This window comes from Chaetura pelagica, unplaced genomic scaffold, assembly GCF_000747805.2.
Source record: "Chaetura pelagica isolate M959 unplaced genomic scaffold, ChaPel_1.0 scaffold123, whole genome shotgun sequence".
Classification (NCBI taxonomy): Eukaryota; Metazoa; Chordata; class Aves; order Apodiformes; family Apodidae; genus Chaetura; species Chaetura pelagica.
Window position 1 is genome coordinate 9582597 of NW_009953295.1, and position 20651 is coordinate 9603247.

General features: G+C 40.4%; 1 protein-coding gene across 1 annotated transcript; it reads right to left on the reverse strand.

Annotated features, from left to right (window-relative positions):
- Positions 1–2393: 2393 nt before the first annotated feature.
- LOC104389030 (DNA repair protein complementing XP-G cells-like) lies at positions 2394–20207 on the reverse strand. The gene is made up of 16 exons (XM_009997973.1): positions 20120–20207; positions 19329–19504; positions 18694–18809; positions 18498–18590; positions 17649–17709; positions 16647–16790; positions 15546–15753; positions 12654–12919; positions 11729–12401; positions 11078–11316; positions 10581–10700; positions 8912–9125; positions 7110–7254; positions 6092–6292; positions 5093–5177; positions 2394–2945 (listed from the first exon to the last, which is right to left on the reverse strand). Exons 1-16 carry the CDS (start codon positions 20205–20207, stop codon positions 2394–2396), a joined length of 3381 nt encoding a protein of 1126 aa, XP_009996275.1.
- Between the last annotated feature and the right edge of the window lie 444 nt (positions 20208–20651).

Here is a 20651-nt window from a genome sequence, read left to right on the forward strand (position 1 = left end):
ACCAAAGTCTTGTTACAAGAAATCATTCCAAGGTTTGGTGTACCCTCAGCAATGTCCTCAGATAGGGGACCACACTTTATATCAAAAATAGTTCAACAAGTGAGCTTACAACTGGGGATTGACTGGCAACTGCATACTCCCTCAATCAAGTGGCCAGGTAGAGAAAATGAATCACTTGATCAAACAACAGATTTTAAAATTGGGGCAGGAAGCAAGCTTGCCTTGGCCACAACCCCTGCCTTTGGCTCTTTTACGAATCAGCACAAGGCCTAGGGCCAGGGAGGGAGGGAGTGAGTTCTTTTGAAATCCTGTATGGAAGGCCATATTCTGTAAGGATGGGAATCTCATCACAAATAGGGGAAAATTGTATTTTACATGCTGCTGAGCCTTATAGAGGCTTGGGATCACAATCAAAATATTACGGTAATCAATAAGGTGGCAAGGACATTGAATATTAGTGATTGTTGGATCTGTACTGCGCTGCCTCAAGGCAGCATAGAGATGCCATACTATGGATATTTGGCAAGCCAGTCTAAGTGGAAGTGGCTCTTTAATGACACAGGGCATGGTGTAGGGTACCACTGTAACAGCCTCAATGATACCGAGGTTAGGGGACCAAGGTTCAAAATACAACCCTTGGTCAATTCTACTATTATATACAGACAAATGCCCTTTGCACTTGATGTGGGTAAATTCCAACTAAATGTCACAAGCTGGAACTGAACAATATGTAAACCACCAAAGCGCATGGATATAGGGAAGCAGGATCCTTGTAAGGACATTAATATAGGCATTGCTATTAAAAATACCTTTGATTGCCTACCCCAGGGAATGTGGGGGCTTTGTGGGGATGGAGTGGCCAGAAAGGCATTGCCTTTGAAATGGAAAGGGGAATGTGGAATAGGATACCTCACCCCACAAGGGAATATATTTAACCATTCAGCTTTACAGGGAATCTTACGTACACCTTGGATAATAGTAAAAAGAGCAATGAATCCACCAGTAGAAAGGGGAATGGGTTTTCATAGCTTTGTTCAGTGGTTCCTTCCCTGGCTAGGAGTAAGCGATTTGGGAAAAGGCTCATGTATTACACCTGGTGGCCCAGGACAATACTTCTTGGGAATTTACAGGGGTATGGGAGAAACTTACTTCATAGCTTCCTAACTTTGCTTGGCTGAGACAACTGTTTATGGTGTTAGTGGGGCTATTAATTTTTGGGAACTCTAACCTGTGTACTGTTAAAATGTTCTCTCTGGTGCTCTCAGAGCACTGGAGATACCTATGGTAATTGGAAAAAGCATCACTTGCATCAAAAGTTGGAATCTAACAAATATTTTCAAAAGATGCTTGACAAAGAATCTATGTATTAGTGTAAAGTAAAAGAATTTACTAATTATATAGAAAAGGGGGGAACTGATCTGAGGAAAGCCAGATGGCCTCCCTTGGTAGAAAGGACTAACACATAAGGAGTAAACAGGATGGCACTGCTTAGCATAGATAAGGCTTGGAATGTATAGATAAGGCCTGAATTGTGAGGGAAGGTATTGTGTGGGAGGATGCTCCCACAGAAACTTGCAGAGAAGACAAGACCCTGGTGCAGACCCCAGAAAGGAATGCCAAGAGGTGAAAAGTGCACAGCCAGAAGACATCCGGCCTTCATCCCAAAGACCCCTGCCCACGACCACCAGAAGATACTGCGCAAGTGCAACAAGGAGGAGCTCGGGGGGCAACTATGCTAATGATTAATTGTAATAACCCCTCCCTATCCTCGGACACCTAATGTATATGCAGCAGTATAGATGAATATGTATTACTTTGTGGCATATAATGACCTTGCCAATAGTCCTAGGGTGTGCACGCTTGTGGAGGAGCGATCCCCCGTGCACCCAGCGCTGAATAAACATACCTTCTTTATAACCTTATTGGTTCTAAAGTCGTTATTCCGCACGTCACAATAAGCAACATTACTTTGAGCACAACATTTCTGATACAGCCACAGTGAAGGGAATAATGTAAACAGCACTAATTGAGCAGATTTTCATTCTCTCAGCCCCTTTAAATGATCCAAGTGGCTTTCAAAATTTTGTTAAAATTTGAAGTTAAGGAAGCAACAGACTGCATATGATTTTTAACAGCTATTTCACTTCAGAACACAAATGAATGGGCATCACATTTTGGCTCTATTTTGAAGTCTTGAAACAGGAAACTTGTAAGACCTATACTAAACCCGGCATTAGTAAATGTGCTAATTTTTTTTTTCCACAAAATTCATGACAAATACATGACAAATAGGAATAATTTATTATTTATCAAAAATTCATTAGAATATTTACAAAGCTTAAGGCATAAAAAAACACACACATGTAGTCTTGGTTTTTAAAGACCTTTTTTCTTTAAGAATTCTTCTTTTTTCCTCCTCTCTTACTCCGTGATTTCTTTCTTCTGCCTTCAAACACAGGCTTGGCAGTCACCATGACAACATTTCCCAGTTCCTCATCCTCATCACTTGAGCTACTGCATCCCTTCTTCTGTTTACGGTCTGCTGTCTCCACTGCAGAGACATTCCTCCTCTTTTTGCTCTTGCCTAAATGTCTGCTTTCTAACTGCTCTACTGAGGAGTCACTAGAAGTTTCCGAAAGATGCAAATTCCCAATAAAACCACCTCCATACAAAAGTTCTTTCCTGGAATCTGAATGTTTTCTTCTTTTTCCACTTTGGACTTCTGTTGCCACAGCTTGATGATTTGCACAGCCTGCAGCACCTTCCCCTTTCCTTTCCTCACGCTGTTTAAGTTCAATCTCAGTAACAGCAGCAGCCTCCTGACTTTCATCAACTTCTTTTTCCTTTCTCTTCAGGCAAGTCACAGCTCTGCGCAGCCTCTGACTTTTAATAGCTTGTTTTTCATGCTGTGCTAGTCTGAAGAATGAATCAATTCGAAGCTGAGTCTATCAAAAATAAAAGAGAGAAACGCCTTAAGATCTTTTTGTGATGGCAATTCAGTTGTTATCTCAGCTATAAGGCACCTCAAATTAAAGCAGGACAAAGGACTAATGAATATGCATGCAAACAGACGAGAGTAGTGATATGTTATTATACTTATAAATTATGCCACAAAAACCTTCAGAGAAACTAAATAATAAGCAAACTCCTCTTAATTTTTATAAACATTGTGCTGATGATGAACAGACATATGTTGCTATTTTCAACCCTAATAGAGAGAATCTCTGTAGTACTCTTAAGTATGGCTTTATAAACGATCCTTAGCCTCAAGCTGTTAAAACAACAGACTGTTTAGTAAGCAAATGTTTAAGTTGCTCTGGTTTGGTGAGTTTAATTTGGTAGCAGGGGAAGGGCCACAGGAGTGGCTCCAGCGAGAAGCTCCCCGTTCCAAACCCAGCCAAGGAGCCATTAGAGGGACAATAGATGCGCCTCTGTGATTAACATACGAAAGACTCAAAATAACACCTGAGCAGAGAAGCACTCAGGGAAGAGGAGCTGTGCTGGAAGGGGACAGCAGTGCTGGTGGTTGATGAGGAAGAAGGGGAAGAAGGTGCCCAAGCAGAAGTTTCCCTGCAACCCATGGCGAGATGGCAGCTGTGCCCCTGCACTCGTGGAGGAACGTTGTGGAACATTCCCTGAAAGGGCTGAACTTGGCCACTGGACTTCTATGATTCTATGACTTGGATTTTTTGGCCAGAGGATTTGCTGTCAGTGGACTCTGATTATCCAGCTGTGGAACACCCCAGCACCAGGGGAGGTGGCTGTTCCCGAAGCAGCCCATGACTGTGGAAGCCCAGGCTGGAGCAGCTCCAGGCCTTGTGGGAAGGACTCATGAAGGAGAGGTTCCTGGAGGACTCTCTCCCATGGGAGGGACCCTGTGGGGAAGCAGGGAAGGACTGTAAGGAATCCTTCTTCCTGAGGAGGATGGAGCAGCAGGAACCACCAGCCTGTGAAGTGACTCTAAACCCCATCCCCTGTCCCCCCGTGCTGCTGGAGGGAAGGAGGGAGAGAAACCGGGAACAAAGTAATTTGGGCCCGGGAAGAAGGGAGGGGTGGGGGTAACATAAGCAAGCTCTGCTCTTTGTGTGTCTGTGTCCTGTGTGTGTGTGATTACCGTGAAATTAAATTATTATTTTTTCCCCCAAGTTGCATCTGTTTTGCCCCAAACCTAAATCGGTGAAGATCCCTCCTTGTCCTTTGTCTTAACCCATGAGCTTGGTCCTCCTCATCCCAGAGTGTGTGTGGGGGGTAACTGAGTGAGCCATGGGGCTGTTTCGTTGTTGTCATGTTGGGCCCAAATCACGATATAAGTGCACTTTACATCTACATACGCCAGTGCAACAAAATGGGGGCATTTGACTCAAGTTAATTGTAACACATGCTGCTACAGTATAAAGATTAAAGAGCAGAACTAGAAGTAGTCACACAATGGGTCCCTGTTATTCAACCACAGCTAGGCTTCCTGTATAGACTAAACTAGTCCTCTCTATTCTCCCTGAAAAAATCTTAGGTGATGAGTTTTACAACTGACTTTCTCAGTATCACAGTACACATCACTCTTTACTTTTAAGTTTAATTACAGTTGACAGAACTTTTACTCAGAAATTAGATTAATATTATTAATGGGCATTTGCTCAACCGTTCAGCCTGTGCTTCTCCTCAAAGGATATGGATGGTACCCAATGGTCAGTCTTGCTTCACCAAAATCTCAGGGGCATTTTTATAAAATATTTTTAGAGACAACAAGTTGTCTTTCAGAAGTACTAAAAAGATGTCTCAGGTACCCATAGTTTAAGCTACATCCAGAACAAACAGCAACGTGGACTTCAGATTGGCACTTGCTAAATAACAAAATTTGAAACCAACAATTGAAATTTCATGGAGTGCCTCACAGCACACCCTAATTATATAGAAATAAAGTCTAGAGAAGTAAATTTAATTACCTCTAAAATATATATATATTAAGATAAAAAATATGGCCAAATCCCAGTTTGAGAAATGTATTTTAGATTAAAGCCTTGTTGTTATTTTTTAAATGCTTCTCTTACAGTTTCCCAGTTACCCTTAAGCTATACATAGTTCCACACTTTACCTGCTGCAAGTTCAGCTGTTTCATCACTGGCAAAAGGATTTCATCTATCTTTGTCCTAGTCCAGCCAAAGTGATCCTGACAGAATGTGCAGAAAGTTAAGGAACTTAACAAAATGGGTATTACTATTGTTTTGTAAACACATAAAATGAAAGCTCTTCAAATAAACAATTTCTGGAGGAAAGTTCCCCTACTTAAAAGCTTTTTCTTCAAAACTACAGAACATAAGTTATTACAGCTCACTTATGTGCACGGTTCCAGTTTTATGCTATGCATCTTAATTACACTATTACATCTCTTAATTACAGAACTTCTTCTCTAATATCAACATTTCCAAAAGCATGTCTCAGTGAAGACAGAACTCAATTTGGCTGTATGGTAGTGCTGTAAAGTAAAACAGCCCTAAGTAAAACTTTTTTTGACACTTGCACACACCAAAGTTTCATTTTCTGTTCAAAACACTACTAGCTCTGCACACAACACCATCTACTTTTTAACAATACACTGCAGCTCAAGCTGCAATGGGTGTAAGCAACCAACATTAGGGCAAGAAATGGAAATGCAGTGAATAACTAGGGATAAAGCACAGACCGAATCACCATTTCTGACTAGGTTTTGAAACTTTTTTTGTGCAAGATGGAAAACATACATCAGAAGCATGCAAACAATTCTACTCTGAATAGAAATAGGCACAGCACAGTTGCAGAGATGTATCACCGCAATGAGCCAGCCAGTCCAGCTACAAGACTTTTTGCATGCAAAGTGAAGCAGCCCACTCTCTCAGGAAGGCAGAGGAGCCCTGAGTGCCACACATGCACAGCTGCATTCCCCTCCTGCCATTCCAGAGCTGGCATCATTGTAGAAAAGTACATGCAGACGAGGCTGGCGGCCCCTCACACGGAGATGTTAAGAATTTGATACTCCATTACCAAATAACAAGCCTTAAGAACTTTAATCTGAGTACTTCTAGCTGACACGTCCTGTCATACAGTAAAAGGATATTCTCTGATCTGCTCTACATCCGGCTTCCCCCAGGTGAATGAACCCCTTGTCTCATCCACCACAGGCTTCAGGTATGCTTCTGCCACTGCTGGATTTGGGAAACCTGCAGAAAGCTGCAGCTCCCGTAGCTTCTTCTTTACTTTGGTATCATGTGGATTTGGTCTCAATTTCTTATTCTTCTGAGCCTCATTCCACCACTCACTGAAAAACAGAAGAGAGTATTAATTTGCCTTCATAAACTATAATTTGCCGTACCAAGAGCCACCACGCTAACTGTAATAACTTCAACAGCCTTCAGTAGTCTACTTCCCTCAGTTACTACACAAGCTGAGGCAGAAAACTTCCAAATAAAAATGACCAAAGGTATATATATATATATATATAATCTGAAAGTAGAAATGACAAAACACATACAGTAAATGCAGCCATTGTAAGCCACATTAGCAAACATCACCTAGATTCCCCATAAGTTGCCAAAGAGAAGGCTTCAGTTAAGCCTCACTTGGGAAGGATTTTCTACATATGATGAATACTTTAGAACACAAAAAATAAAAAATCACCATCCTTGCCAGTGCCAATACAAAGACTTGGCCCTCTTCAAATCTTGTCCTTTCCCACAGCCTACCTGTCTGTGTCTTTCCAGGTCATCCATCCCTCACTCATCAAGTCTTTTTGTCTCTACGAGCAAGCTACAGCACCTTCTCACAAACTCAGGGAGAAACAACCTCCACTCCACTAGGGATCCAGCTCTGCAATGAACTCAGAGGCAGTCACACAGTTCTGCAGCTGTTCTATTGTCTTCATTAGTCTCACTGTAATTAACTTCTGTACCACCATGTCACCTTATTTACTTGCTATTTAAAATAGCAATAGAACGATGTCACATATTTTACAGTCACCTTAATCTCCTTAATGATGGCCATATGATCTGTTGTATGCTTAAGCATTAAGAAAAGTATACTGACTAATACTCATTTTATGGAAAGACCAAAAAAAAGCAAAATATGACAAAGCATACGCGAATTTTAAGAGAGGTTCCAATCCATGCCCAGGAAACTCATTTAAAATCTCCATCGCTGTTACAAAGCCAACATTTGGGATGCCCTCAGTGTAGTCACTTCCAAGCAAGTATGCCAAATTAATTAGCTTGCTTCGATCCAACCCTGTAAAGGAATGTGAGTAAATCAAACAAAACCAGTGGCTTCACTGTCTGTCCTCTTTCAAATTAACAAATCATAAACTACCTGAAAGGCAAGAAATCAAAATGAACACATAGAAAGTAACTGTAAAATTCAATTTATTTCAACATCAGAATCTGCTAACCATGTTGCAGTGTTGACATGCTGCTGCTACATCAAGCACCAGTGGCTCTGCTAACCTGGTAAAGAGATCTTGCCAAATTAAAAGTCACAATGTGAAGACCACTGGGATATCCTGGGTTTCTACAAGCCCAGATATGTTATTTTAAATATATTTCTCCAGTTGTTGTCCTTTTCTCATCTGAGGCTGACTTGACTTTAGTAACTCCCAAATCAGAAATAAAAACATTCAAGTCCTTAGTTTTGAATTCTAGTTCATAATATTAATGCCTCTACTGCTTATAAGTGTTTCCACACTGGAAGCCATTTGCTCTGCACTACTGCAGTTACTAAGTCAAGCAAAAGGGCCTGTGAAACAGCTAGAAAGAAGGAAGAACTCAGCTGGCCACTTCTACTTGCTACACTGTAAGATCTGAGGCAACCAGACCAATTTTCAGTGACTAGCCTCAGACGTCTAAATTTTAAAAATAATAATTTAAAAAAACAGTAATTAAAAGGAGGAATGTGTGTCTAGGCACACAAAGCAAGACCATCAGCATGCTAGCCAGGATATCCATCAACTGTCAAGAAATAATAAGTAATGCACGGAAAAGGAGCTGCACAGGAATGTGACATGAAGATCAATGCTAACTATTTTTGCCCAGTAAGTAAAGAAAAGCAAGCTCTAGTGTATTACATTAATAGCTAAAAATCCACACACACTTTTACAGCAATCCTTCAGCAAGTAAGCCACAGCAGCATACCAAAGTAGGTATGAAAAAAAATACTTCATTCAGTGTACTGGAAGAAGCCAAAGATACATTTTTAATGACATAAAAATGTGGTGAAATTTTACATACTTTGGACAGTAAAATAGTATTTAGAAATCTATAGCCTCTCTCAACTTTGAAAGTGTCGAAACTCATTAAGACAGTTCTGCTTAAACAAGGCCTAAGAAAAAAGCTAAAATTGGCTCATACTTTCCTTAACATACTACGTGACACTGAGTTTAGTAGTTCAACATAATTAGCAATAATCTGATTAGACTAGTAGAACAACAATCTTATCAAAGAAAAAAGCTGTCAGTCTTAACTAAATGAAAAACCTTTTACAAAGCATATACGTATGCCAAATCCTCTTCTACTACATTATGTGTCAGTATGTCCAAAATCAACTTCCATTTCCAGAAGACTATAGATCTGATGACATCAGAATATAATTTTCCCACCATGTCAGACAAGTCATGCTGACATTTACCCAGACACTGGTACCATAGTTTATACCTCCTGCCTTGATGATCATCCCATTAACTCAGTGTATCAAAAGCAGGTGCCTGCAAATTCAGAGGGGTCATCTAGCAGTAAAAACAGAAATCCCAAATGAATGTCTTTAGACTTTTTAAAAGAATGGGCATTGAGGTAATAGACACACAAAACTCCGTAGGAAATACAACTTCAAAAAGATAGAGCCCTTAATAAGGCAGGACTGCCACATATCTAACAAATCAATACCTGAAGCTTACCTAGCTGGTTTTGAAAATCAACAAACTGATAATATTCCACATATTTGTTTTGACTGAAGAAATTTTTATAAACATGTCGTGCACCAAATAACCAAACATCACTATCATCAGTGATGGTCCCTGAGGTCTGATCAGTAAGGTCCAACATCGCACACTGCGCCTCTGCCTCCATCGGAGCTTCGATATATGGAATGCCAAACAGACGGAGAAGTTCCTGTAGGATGGAGAGAAATCACTTCACATTCCATCTGAAAAATTCACTTCTCTTAATATTCTGCCTGACTCAGAACTGCTAGACCCACACTTACTCATCTCAGGCAAGTAGTGCCACATAAGTCAAGCATTACTTGATCATGCTAGTACTACACAGCTTGAGAATCTGCTACCCTAATTACACAAACATACTTAAGAAAAGTCTATGCATTACAATTATGTGGGCTCCATGAAATAATGATGCAGGTTAAATAAATAATAAATAAATAAAGATCAGTCATCACCTTAGCTCAGAAAATGTCATGAAAGACTATGAGAAACAGTCATATTAAGCAGGAAATAGTGGGCAGATTAGTAATCCTTTGGATGGTGTTATGATAAACATGTATTTTGATGCATTTTACACAATTCGCTTTTATGGAATACATTATTTAGCCTCAGTTAAATATCTCACACACACTAGGTTTACAGGCTTATGTTGGTTACACAATTCTGGATTACACCATCTCCAGAAATTATGCTTTCCATTTATTCTCCTTTCCCAAGATGGATGTAATAATCACTGCAAAAGCTAAGGTGTGAAATTTATTAAATATATGTGATATGTATACATATATATGCACACACACACTTTTTTCCACTGCAGCTGGCTTTTGTGTCCTGAAAAAGTCAGTCTCAAGACTTAAAACTTCTACTGTAATAAAAAGCAAAAGCATAAGGTCAAAAGACTTACAACTATATTGGTGTATCTAGCATTACATGGCATGTAATATTACAAAAGCACCATCTACTGCCTTTTAAAAAAATCATGTGAAGAAACAAGTATGAACAAAGACTTAATGAAGGAAAAAAAATAAATCTTTTTAAAGCTATCCAAATTACCCTTTTATGCAAAGAAAATAAAAGCATTTATGTATTTCTCAGAATTAATTTAATAGTATAAGTTCACTACACTGAAACAGAAGTTACAAGATTATGCAGATATTACTGGTGAGATTATTTAAATTCAGTTATCCAGGGCACCAACCTGGGCTACCACGTATGTTTCTTGAAAGCTTTTCTTTTTTAGTCCCTAGGGGAAATCACCATTTACCTAACACCCAGATCAGATCAATTACATGTTGCTGAACACGATATCCTAATATCTTTTTTGTTCAATTTGCGTATTTCAGAATAGTAGGCAAAGATCTAACTGGCCCAACCTTAAAAAGTTAGTGCTTAAAAATATTTATTTATTCATAGTTTCATTATTATTTTATAATGTTTTAACAGTTATTTAAAACTGTTGGAATTCCAAATTATCTCAGTACTTGCAGTCTTTTAAATGAAGCAGACTGAAGAAAACATGAGGAAAAAAGGCAACAAATAATTAAGCAAAATTACTATGAGAAAAATTGTGACTGGGGTGGAAACTACATCAAGCTATATTAAATTGCAATGATTCAAAAAATACTACCTGGCTTTCCAAGAACATCTGTCCTGTTACAGAAGCAGCAACACGTTCCTGTTTCTGTTTTTGAGTCTGAAGCATGTTCTGCTCAGCAGAGAGGTCATTCTCTAATTCTTCTAGTTCTTCCTGAAAAATAAAACAAGATTTTAATAATTTTAAAAATTTGGTTCTTCACTTAACTGCTTATACCTAAGTTTCCAACTATAATTTTTCTAGCGGTGTATATACTCCATTAATTCATGCCTGGAAGCTGTCATAGCTTCTCCAATGCAGTAAATTATAAGCCCAGAGATAGGTCTATTCATCAGAGTGCTGAAACCTTACAATTTCAAAGAGATTACAGTTAAGCATCATCTTTGAAGAAAAACCAGTTCCCAGAGAACTAAACGCATATATGAGAAGCAGTGAAACTGTAAGAAGCTGTTTAATGGTCTTCCTTAAAAACTATTTGAGGACAGAGAACTTAATTCATTACTAGGTCAAAACAAATAACACTGAGTTACCAAACTGATGTCTTGCCATTCATTATGTGCATCTTTACTGTCATCTTCTCTTTCAACATTCTGATCATTTGCCAACTGCATTTCATCATCATCAGACTCCTTCACCAGGTCCTGTGTGACAATTCTATGTCCGTTTGTCTCCACTTCTGGAAGTGCGGTTTCATCACTCAGTTTTTCGCTGTATTTAGCAGGAAACTCAGCCTCGTTGTTGATTTCAGCATCCACTTCAATAAAGCTTCCTAGGATGGGAAAATAAAGATTTCAGTTTCTTACTGCCTGTTAAAAACAAGTATTTGGACAAGTCTTTTACTTTGGGCAATTAGTTTTCTTTCATTTGCTATATGCTGTAACTGGATATAAGAACTGTGAAACTACAGAAACGAAGTGGTGGACCATTAATACACTAGTTAAGCATGTTTAATGTACAGAGGAGAATGTTCTCCTGCTTCACCATACTGTATACTGAGGTTTCAATGGTAAAACATAACACTAGGGGAAGAACACAGATTAGATAATTTTTTCCTTCCTCCTACTTACGTAGGAATAGATGTATTCTTAAAGCATTTCTTAGTAGGAGAAAAGGTTAACTTCACCTGAATACAAATACAGTAAGGTCCTATTTTCTTTTTAACACAATTAGAAAGTACATACCATCAGAATCACTGTCTTCAGACTGTGATATCCCTTCTCTTTCCTCCTCAGAACCTTCTGCTTCTGGGAGAAGTCTAATATCCTTTTGCACCTCAGATACATTCTCTTCTGCTTGCAAAATTACTTCCTTGATCTTTTCAGAACTTTTCAGGCTTTCCTCATTTTTAGAAAGGTCTGCTGTTTCAGAATGAATCAATGCCCCTATACCAGTCTGTAGAGGGGAACTGCTTGACAAGTTTATATCCTTATTTCCCAAGGAATTTAAGTCCATTTTGGAACCATGCTCTTCTTTATCCACATCTTCTTTGCCTCTTCCAGTGTTGTCAATACAAGAGCAATTTTCAGCTCTGGATATACTGGTGACCTTAGACGCAATAAGATTTTTTCCTAACTCCTGACTCTTTTGCTCAAATTCAGTGTCTTGCATAATCACTTTGTGTGACAAATGAGTTGTAGATGTAGGTGTTTTTTTTCCCTCCTTAACTTCAGGAATCTGATCTTCCTCATCTGAGCTACTAAGCAGAAAATCCTTCTCTTCTGATCTTTCTGGTAGCACAGCATCAGTTCTAACAGTAACAACTTCCTCCCTTTTATTACCATCACTCAGAGCTTGCTGAATTGCCTGTAGTGTTCTTGGAGACACCCTGCTTTCTTCTGTTACAGACACATCCACCTTCAATCGTCCTGGATCTTCAGCCCCCAGTTCTTCCTCTGAGCTGCTTTCTACCATAGCTGCCTGGATAGCAAGCAAAGTCCGAGGAGAGGGTGGTGCTGCCGCCACATTGTTATCCTTCTTTCTGGAACACTTGTCAGAGGCAGCTAGCTTTGCACTAGCATGAGCTTCATCGATTTTACTTGATTTAATAAATTCAAGCATTTTTGTTCTTGGAGACACCTTGCCTTCCTCTGTTACAGACACATCCACCTTCAATCGTCCTGTATCTTCAGCCCCCAGTTCTTCCTCTGAGCTGCTTTCTACCATAGCTGCCTGGATAGCAAGCAAAGTCCGAGGAGAGGGTGGTGCTGCCGCCACATTGTTATCCTTCTCTCTGGAACACTTGTCAGAGGCAGCTAGTGTTGCACTAGCACGAGATTCATCGATTTTACTCGATTTAATAAATTCAAGCACTTTTGAAGAGGGTCCTACAGCAGGATCCAAGTCTCTACTCATAGCTTCTTTTGCTTGAATACCTGAAATAAAGGTGTTTTTTTTTTTATTTTTAGTAAAAACCTGCTTTATTCAAACACTCAATTTTTTACATAATGACATCACTATATAAAGACAAATAAACAGGCAGGCATACTCAGTCTAGAAGGCTCTTGCAGTGCATCAGTGATAACTTCCTGATGCAGGTAGTGCAGGAGCCTATGAGGAGAGGTGCACTGCAAGACCTTGTATTACCAAACAAAGGTCTGGTTGGGGACAGCCTTGGGGACAGTGTTCATGACATGGTAGTTCAGTATTTTAGAAGGAAGAAGCAGGGCAATAAGTAAGATTACAACCCTGGACTTCTGGAGGGCTAACTTTGTACTCTTCAAAGATCTACTTGCAGGAATCCTGTAGCTAAGACTCTGGAAGGTGGGGGGCAGGTGAGGAAAGAAAGTTGGTTAATTTTCAATATCACTTCCTCCAAGCTCAAGATAGCTGCACTCCTTTAAGTAAAAAGATCAGGTAGAAGAGGAAGGAGACCTGCTAGGATGAGCAAGGAGCTCCTGAAGAAAGTAATTTACAGTTTGTGGAAGAAGGGACTTGTCACTTGAGAGAACTACAGGACAGTTGTCAGGGTACGTAGAAAGGCAACAAGGAAGGCCAAAGCCCTTATAGAACTAAACCTGACGAAGTAAAAGAGAACAAGAAGGGCTTCTTCAAATACATCAGTGTTAAATGGAAGAACAGGGAAAATGTGGGCTCATTGCTGAATGAAGTGGGAGCCCTGGTAACAGAGGATGCAGAGAATGCAGTTATTGAATACCTGCTTTGCTTCAGTCTTTACTCCTAAGACCAGCCCTTGCGAATTCCAGACCCTGGATATAAGAGGTAAGACCTGGAAGAAGAATGACTCTTCACTGGTCAATGAGGATTGGGTTAGAGATCAGTTGGGTAAAGTGAATATACACAAATCCCTGTGCCCTGATAGGATGCACCTGCAAGTGCTGAGAGAGCTGGCTGATGTTGTAGCTCTACTGCTCTCCATCATTTTTGAAAGATCATAGAAAATAGGAGGTGCCTGAGGACTGGAGGAAGGCCAGTGTCACTCCAGTCTTCAAAAAGGGCAAGAAAGAAGATCCAGAAAACTACAGACCAGTCAGCCTCACTTCCAGCCCTGAAAAACAATCAAGCACATCATTCTGGAGGTCACCTCTAAGCACGTGGAAGAGTATAAGGCTATCAGCAGTAGCCAGCATGGATTTACCAAAGGGAAATCATGTTTGACTAATATGATAGCCTTCTGTGTTGTTGTGAATGAATGGGTAGATGCAGGGAGACCAGGGGATGTAGTCTATCTTGACCTTAGCAAAGCTTTTGACACTGTCTCCTATAACATCCTCATGAGCAAGCTCAGGAAGTGTGGGGTAGAAGCGAGGACAGTCAGATGGATTAAGAACTGGCTAAACAATAGAGCCCAGAGGGTGATGATCAATGGTGCAGAGTCAAGAAGGAGACCTATAACAAGTGGAGTTCCCCAGGGATCAGTGCTGAGCCCAGTCCTGTTCAACATCTTCCTATACAACCTGGACAGAGTGTACCCTCAGCAAGTTAGCTGATGATACAAAGCTGGGAGTATTGAATGATTCACCTGAAGGCTGTGCAGCCACTTAGTGAGACCTGGACAGACTGGAGAGCTGGGCAAAGAGGAAACTAATGAGGTTCAACCAGAGTAAGTGTAGAGTCCTGCACTTGGGAAGGAACAACAAAATGCACCAGGTTAGGAGCCAACCTAAGCAGCTCTGTGGAGAAGGACCATGGAGTCCTGGTGGACACCAAGTTATCCATGGGACAGCAATGTGCCCTTACGGCCAAGAAGGCCAATAGTATCCTGGGGTGCATTAAGAAGAGTGTGTCCAGCAGGTAAAGGGAGGTTCTCCTTCCCCTCTACTCTGTCCTAGTGACACCCCACCTGGAGTATTGTGTTCAGTTCTGGGCTCCCCGGCTAAAGAGGGACAGGGACTTAGTTGACAGAGTCCAACAGAGGGCTATTAGGACAATAAAGTGACTGGAACACCTGCCTTATGAGGAAAGGCTGAGACCTGGGGCTGTTTAGTCTAGAGAGGAGAAGACTAAGAGATCTTATTAATGTATATAAATATCTGAAGGGTGGGTATCAATGAGGGACCAATCTCTTTTTCATTCATGCCCTGTGATAGGATGAGGGGCAATGGCTGAAAACTAGAGCACAGAAAGTTCCACCTCAACATAAGGAAGAACTTCTTTACTGCCAGGGTTACAGTGCTGGAACAGGCTGCCCAGAGAGGTTGTGGAGTCTCTTTCTCTGGAGACGTTCAAGATCTGTTTGGATGCATTTCTGTGTGACCTGTCCTAGATTCTGTGGTGGTCCTCCTCCAGCAGGGGGGTTGGACTCGACGATCTCCAGAGATCCCTTCCAACCCCTACCAGAATGATTCAGTAAACTAGCTTTCTATGCATTCACAGATAGCAGTCAATTATGTCTACCATAATGTCTACCAGTAACACACCCTTCATACAAAGTACTGGCTTCAATGCACCTGCAAACAATATTCAGGTTTTTCTTAAAACTGACAGCTACAGACTGCAGACATCAAACAAGAGGTTTTACAAAATTAAGATCTGACATACCCTTTATTAGGATATAGTGAGATGTATCTTCAGAGACTACCCTCCTTGTTTCCACTTCTTTCACAAAACCACCCTCATTTTCATATTGTGTTTGGATTTCACCTGAGTGCTGTTGATTCAATTCTTTTTCTACATTTTCTATGCACCGATTGAGGCTGCTTTTCTTAAGCAATCCCCTAAGCTGGTACTGGGAAAAGTCATCAGACTCCTTAAAAAACAAACAAAACAAACAAGCAAGTCAATTTAAATAAAATATTACTAACTGCACCTTTTAAGCAAGTTCATTTATCACACCCTGGAGAGCCTTTTAAGAGTTTCCTTGACACAGGTAACATTTTTTTTTTTTTTACTGACTGCAGCACTCTCAAGAGGCAGCAACACTAGCCTGGTAACACACCACAGTTCTCAAAGGTACCATGAAGTAGTCTGGGATGCTGACTACACTCAAGGAGAGCAGAGTGACTTGACCAACAAAACTGAGCTGGCTTAAGCAGCTGGTCCCTGTCTTGAACACATGGCAATTATAACAGAATCCATATCTGGATAGTTTTAAAATTATGATGGTTCTTAGCTTACTCTTGGGCACAAGCTACCATTTAATCTGACTTATATTGTACTTTTTTTTATTAACTGTGCTCTGAAAAGCTTTGTAAAAGTGGTGCTACAAGATTCCCCATTTCACTCAGAATGGCTCCAATTAAACACCTGCCTAAGCTACAGAAGCTTCCCTAACAACCTGAGGGTTTGAAATCCAAGCTGCATTCATTCTTCCTGGTTTATTCACACCACCAATATGTTCTTGCAACTGAAATCTTGGGAGTAATGCTGATGAGGCATGAGACAGCATGATTTCTTTTCCATTCTTGCCAAACTGAATTAGCTCTGCCAAGTTTAGTGGAAATCAAGAGACAGGGCTCTGAACAAACACACAAGAAAGCTCTGTTAAGATTCATTATCACATTGGGGTTTTTTTCCCCTTATGGTAACATCTCTTATTAAAAAAGCAGTGGGGGTAAAGCCTCCCAGATGTGACACCCTTATGCAGTCTTCATCTGCATTAATGGAAATATCTAATGGCTCAAAATCTATTTTAAATATTACCTCTGGCATTGCTTCAAATAATGATCGTTTCCGCTTTGTAAATTCTTTTATATCGGTCAAGATCTCATGTTTTATTTCTGGAGGCAGCTTGTGGAAATCTTCTGATTCAATATCTACAGAACGAGGATTTTCACATAACTCTTCCTATAAGAATGAAAAATAACATAAACATGTGTTTTATATTACAGCACAGTAAGAACAAGAAAATATTTAGAGCATCATTCCAAACAACAAACCCCCACAAAATCATTGTTGCTACTTCCTATACTGTGAAAAAAACAGTTTAAGTAAAAAAGGGTAACTACTACCTAACAATGTAAAGTACATAATTAAGATGTCCACTACACAGAGAAACTTGATTTTATTGTTTTTACAAAAAGCTATTTAGGGTACATCACAGAAGCAGGTCCTAAAGCCTCTGCTAGTCTGATTTCATCCTGAAAGAGGTTCTAAATGCAAATTACCTGAAAGAAAAACAGTACTTCCAAGTATGCTTGTTTTTCTTTTTTTTAACTTTGATGAAAGCAGAGATAATTTTGTTAATCATTATGCCATCTTCTTAGGTTACATATTTTTTTCTCCTCAGAATGGAATACAGAATTTTATCTGTGAAAACTCAAGGACTGAAATGCTTCAACAACAATTAATTTTTGGAGAATCATGGGAATTTTGTTAAATATGCTGTCTTATATGTGCATACTTATGTGTACAAATGCACGTATTTCATGACTACAAAAAACAGTTTCTTCTCCACATGTCCAGACACAGTAGTCAAAAGGAAAAGTAAGAAATTCCTATTCTAGTGCAGAAAACTATACTTGTATTTCCTCATTAGCAGGAATTCATACAGTGCTTAAAATTAACTCATTTGTTCAATTAATAATGTTATGGTAAGACCTACACCTCCAAACACTTTTTTTTTTTTTAATTTGTTTGTTTTTTAACACGGCTTGTGAAGAAAAGGATTTGCTCACAGCAACAGGGCAATTAGGATGCACTTACCTGCAACATCTGTTTTTGGCTCATTCTCGCTTGCCATTCTTTTTCATCTTCCTCCTCTGAGCTAAAAATCACCAAGAGAAAAAAGATGTAACTATTTGCCTAGGAAAATAAAGTTCCCATTTTAAGCAAAAGGACAGTAGCCATCCCTTCACCAGTAAGTAGAAGAATTCACATACAACATCAAAATACACACACATACCTACATACACATACACATAAATGCATATACAAGTCAAGAAGACCTGAAGAGGAAGAAAGAAGGCAGACTTATTTAAGTTAAAACTAAACTGAGACAACTGTTGCTGTTTAAATCTTCACCTGATTCTTATTTGGTCAGTATATATAAGAGGTGCAAAGTGTAATCTAATGGATAGCTCCACTTTCCCACTTAGTGGCATTCAAGAAGATGTCACAAGTTTGACAAGCACATTCAAAGCCCACTAATGCTGAAGCTGCACCACCGAATAAGGGAACACAGATCAGAATCCAGCTGCTACATATCAGCTACCTGAGCTTGAACAATCAGTTCTGTTTAGTGGTATAGACACAGCCACAGAGACTGAGGTAGCACTTTTGTCCATAAATATGAATCCATTGCAGAAATTTAATCTGTGGGCTGAAGGCTTCTCCTGTCACTTTCCCATAAATAACTAGAAGGCTTCTGTATTTAGAGCTATAAACCTAACTGAAACTGAAGAAAAAAAAGATACTGAAATAAAGAAATATGCTGAATAGATAATGAAGTCTCATGGGTCAAAGACCTCTCAGCAGTGTCAAAAAAAAATGTGTTTTATACTTTTATCTGAGTTTATTATAGCCATTTAAGCTATTTTTCTTAATTCTACCTACCTGTTCTTCTCTTCATCCTCTAAAGAAGGCAATGCATACATATCATCAATTTCTGCTCTCCGAACTTCTGTAATACTGGGAAAAGCTTCATTGCTTAGGGAAAAAAAACAAAAACAAACAATAGTGACTAATAGCTACATAAAAACTTACCCGCCACTTAGAAACAAGGGGAAAATAAAATAATTTTTATTCTTGCCTTTTGCCTGAAAGTGCAGTTTTGATCACCTGTCTCTTCAAAAATGTTTTCAACAGTTTCTCTGCAGTTTTCCTGGAATCACTGATGGCAAGTTCCTTCCTCTGCCTTCGCTTAGCCTGTAGAAATAAGATGAACAGCAACAAGATTTTGCTGGATGCTGAAGATACATATCCAACAAACTGCTGCTATAATTCTGTATGCTGAGTCAGTCTACAAGCAAGTTCTAACTCATCCTACATCAATGACATAGGGACATAGTCTTCAGATCCTCTAAACCTCTGTCAGTTTCCTCTGTGGGACTGCGGAATAGCTTTCAGCTTCTGGATACAAATGCTTGCAAGAGTTGCGTTCAGGCCCATTCTGGAGCAAGACCCAGGCTCATGCCACCATCTACCTCTCTGAAACCGGTTTGTATGCAAATCAAACCTGAATATACCAAAAGGGAGCTTCTGCATACTCCTACAGCTAACCAAGACTGGGAGTGCCAAGAGCACCTCCACAGCCACGCACTTCAAGCCCTCCGTCCTCAAGGCTCAGAATCACAAGCAGAATAAAAAGGAAATTGAAAATGCCTACCTAGTATCAGCAGACATACATCTTATCTTGCATTGCAATGACTCAGCAAAGGTACTTACCAAGGTTTGTCTCTTCAGAAGTGGTGCCTCTCCATCAAAAACAAAAACAGGCCGAATTCGGAAAAACAGTAACTTGCAAAGTCGATGAAACAGAGTGAGGAGGTGAGCATTCCGTACGGAATTACCACCGCGGTCTCTGGCTCCCTTGATTGCTTGGTTCAACCAAATACTGATGTCTTAAAGAGCCGTTAAGGAGGAAAAAAATGTGCCATCTAACACATACACCGTATTAATAGTTCCTATAAAGTGCACATATTTTGACTGAGTGGCTTTTGCCAACTGTTTCAGGCTTAGCTCACTGAAGTCAAGATTCTCCAAATACTTGTAAACTTCAGAGAAGAACAAATTCTTGCCCCTATCACCCTGGACCAAAAAGCAGAGTTAAAATAACAGTGCAGACAGCAGCACTTCCCCAGTTATTTTTACAAATGAATGAAGGGTAATTGCTTCTGCATCTTCCCAACTTTTTGCTATGTGTATATGATAGGAAAGTTGATGTACTTAAAACTTGTTCATCTTACATTCCTACTGAGAGCGGTTTGTTTATTTGTAACGCACAAAATCCTACAGTCCGACACTTGTGTGATGAACCTATTTTAAAAGTCTCTTTCTTTAAAAGATAGAAAAAGATCTTATCATTTGCCATATTATAAGGCATAAAATCTACTTATCAAAATGTCATGATTTAAAACAAAAAAACCTAAACACAACAGATCACACGGAAATAAGTTAAATAATTAAAACAACTTCCCCCGCAAATCTGGGTCCTCGGCTCTACCTCCAAAGGATACCAACAGCAAGAATCTTCCCTTCCAGCGTTTCTGGGTTGATGGGTCTCCCAGCGCACTCCAGCAGCTTCCAGAGCCCTTGAACTCCCATTGCGCTTCCTCACCCACTCGGAGGGAGAGGAATGTATCGAGGAACAGGAGAGAGCGCAACCCCAGGATTACACAACCCAACTGAAGCTTCACTCACGCGAAGACGCGATGACGGCTCACAGGAGGCAGGGCCGGGCCGGGCCGGGCCGGGCCGGAGAGGTGAGGGCTCTCCCCGCCGCCGCGGGGGCCTCTCGGGCCGGTTCCGGACCGCTCCCTCAGCCTGCGATTCGGGAGAAACCTTCACAAACTCGGCCAAGCACGCTCAGCCCCCCGGCTGGCCCCGGGGGAGCCTCCCCGCAGACACCGCCAAGGCCCTAGGCACCCGCGGAGGCGCCCGGCGGCTGCCGGGAGAGGCGCAGGAGGCCCGGCCGAGGAGGGGGCCGGGGAAAAGAAGCCCCCCCCCGGCTGTGGCGGGATAGAGTCGGGCTCACCCGGGGCCAGAGCC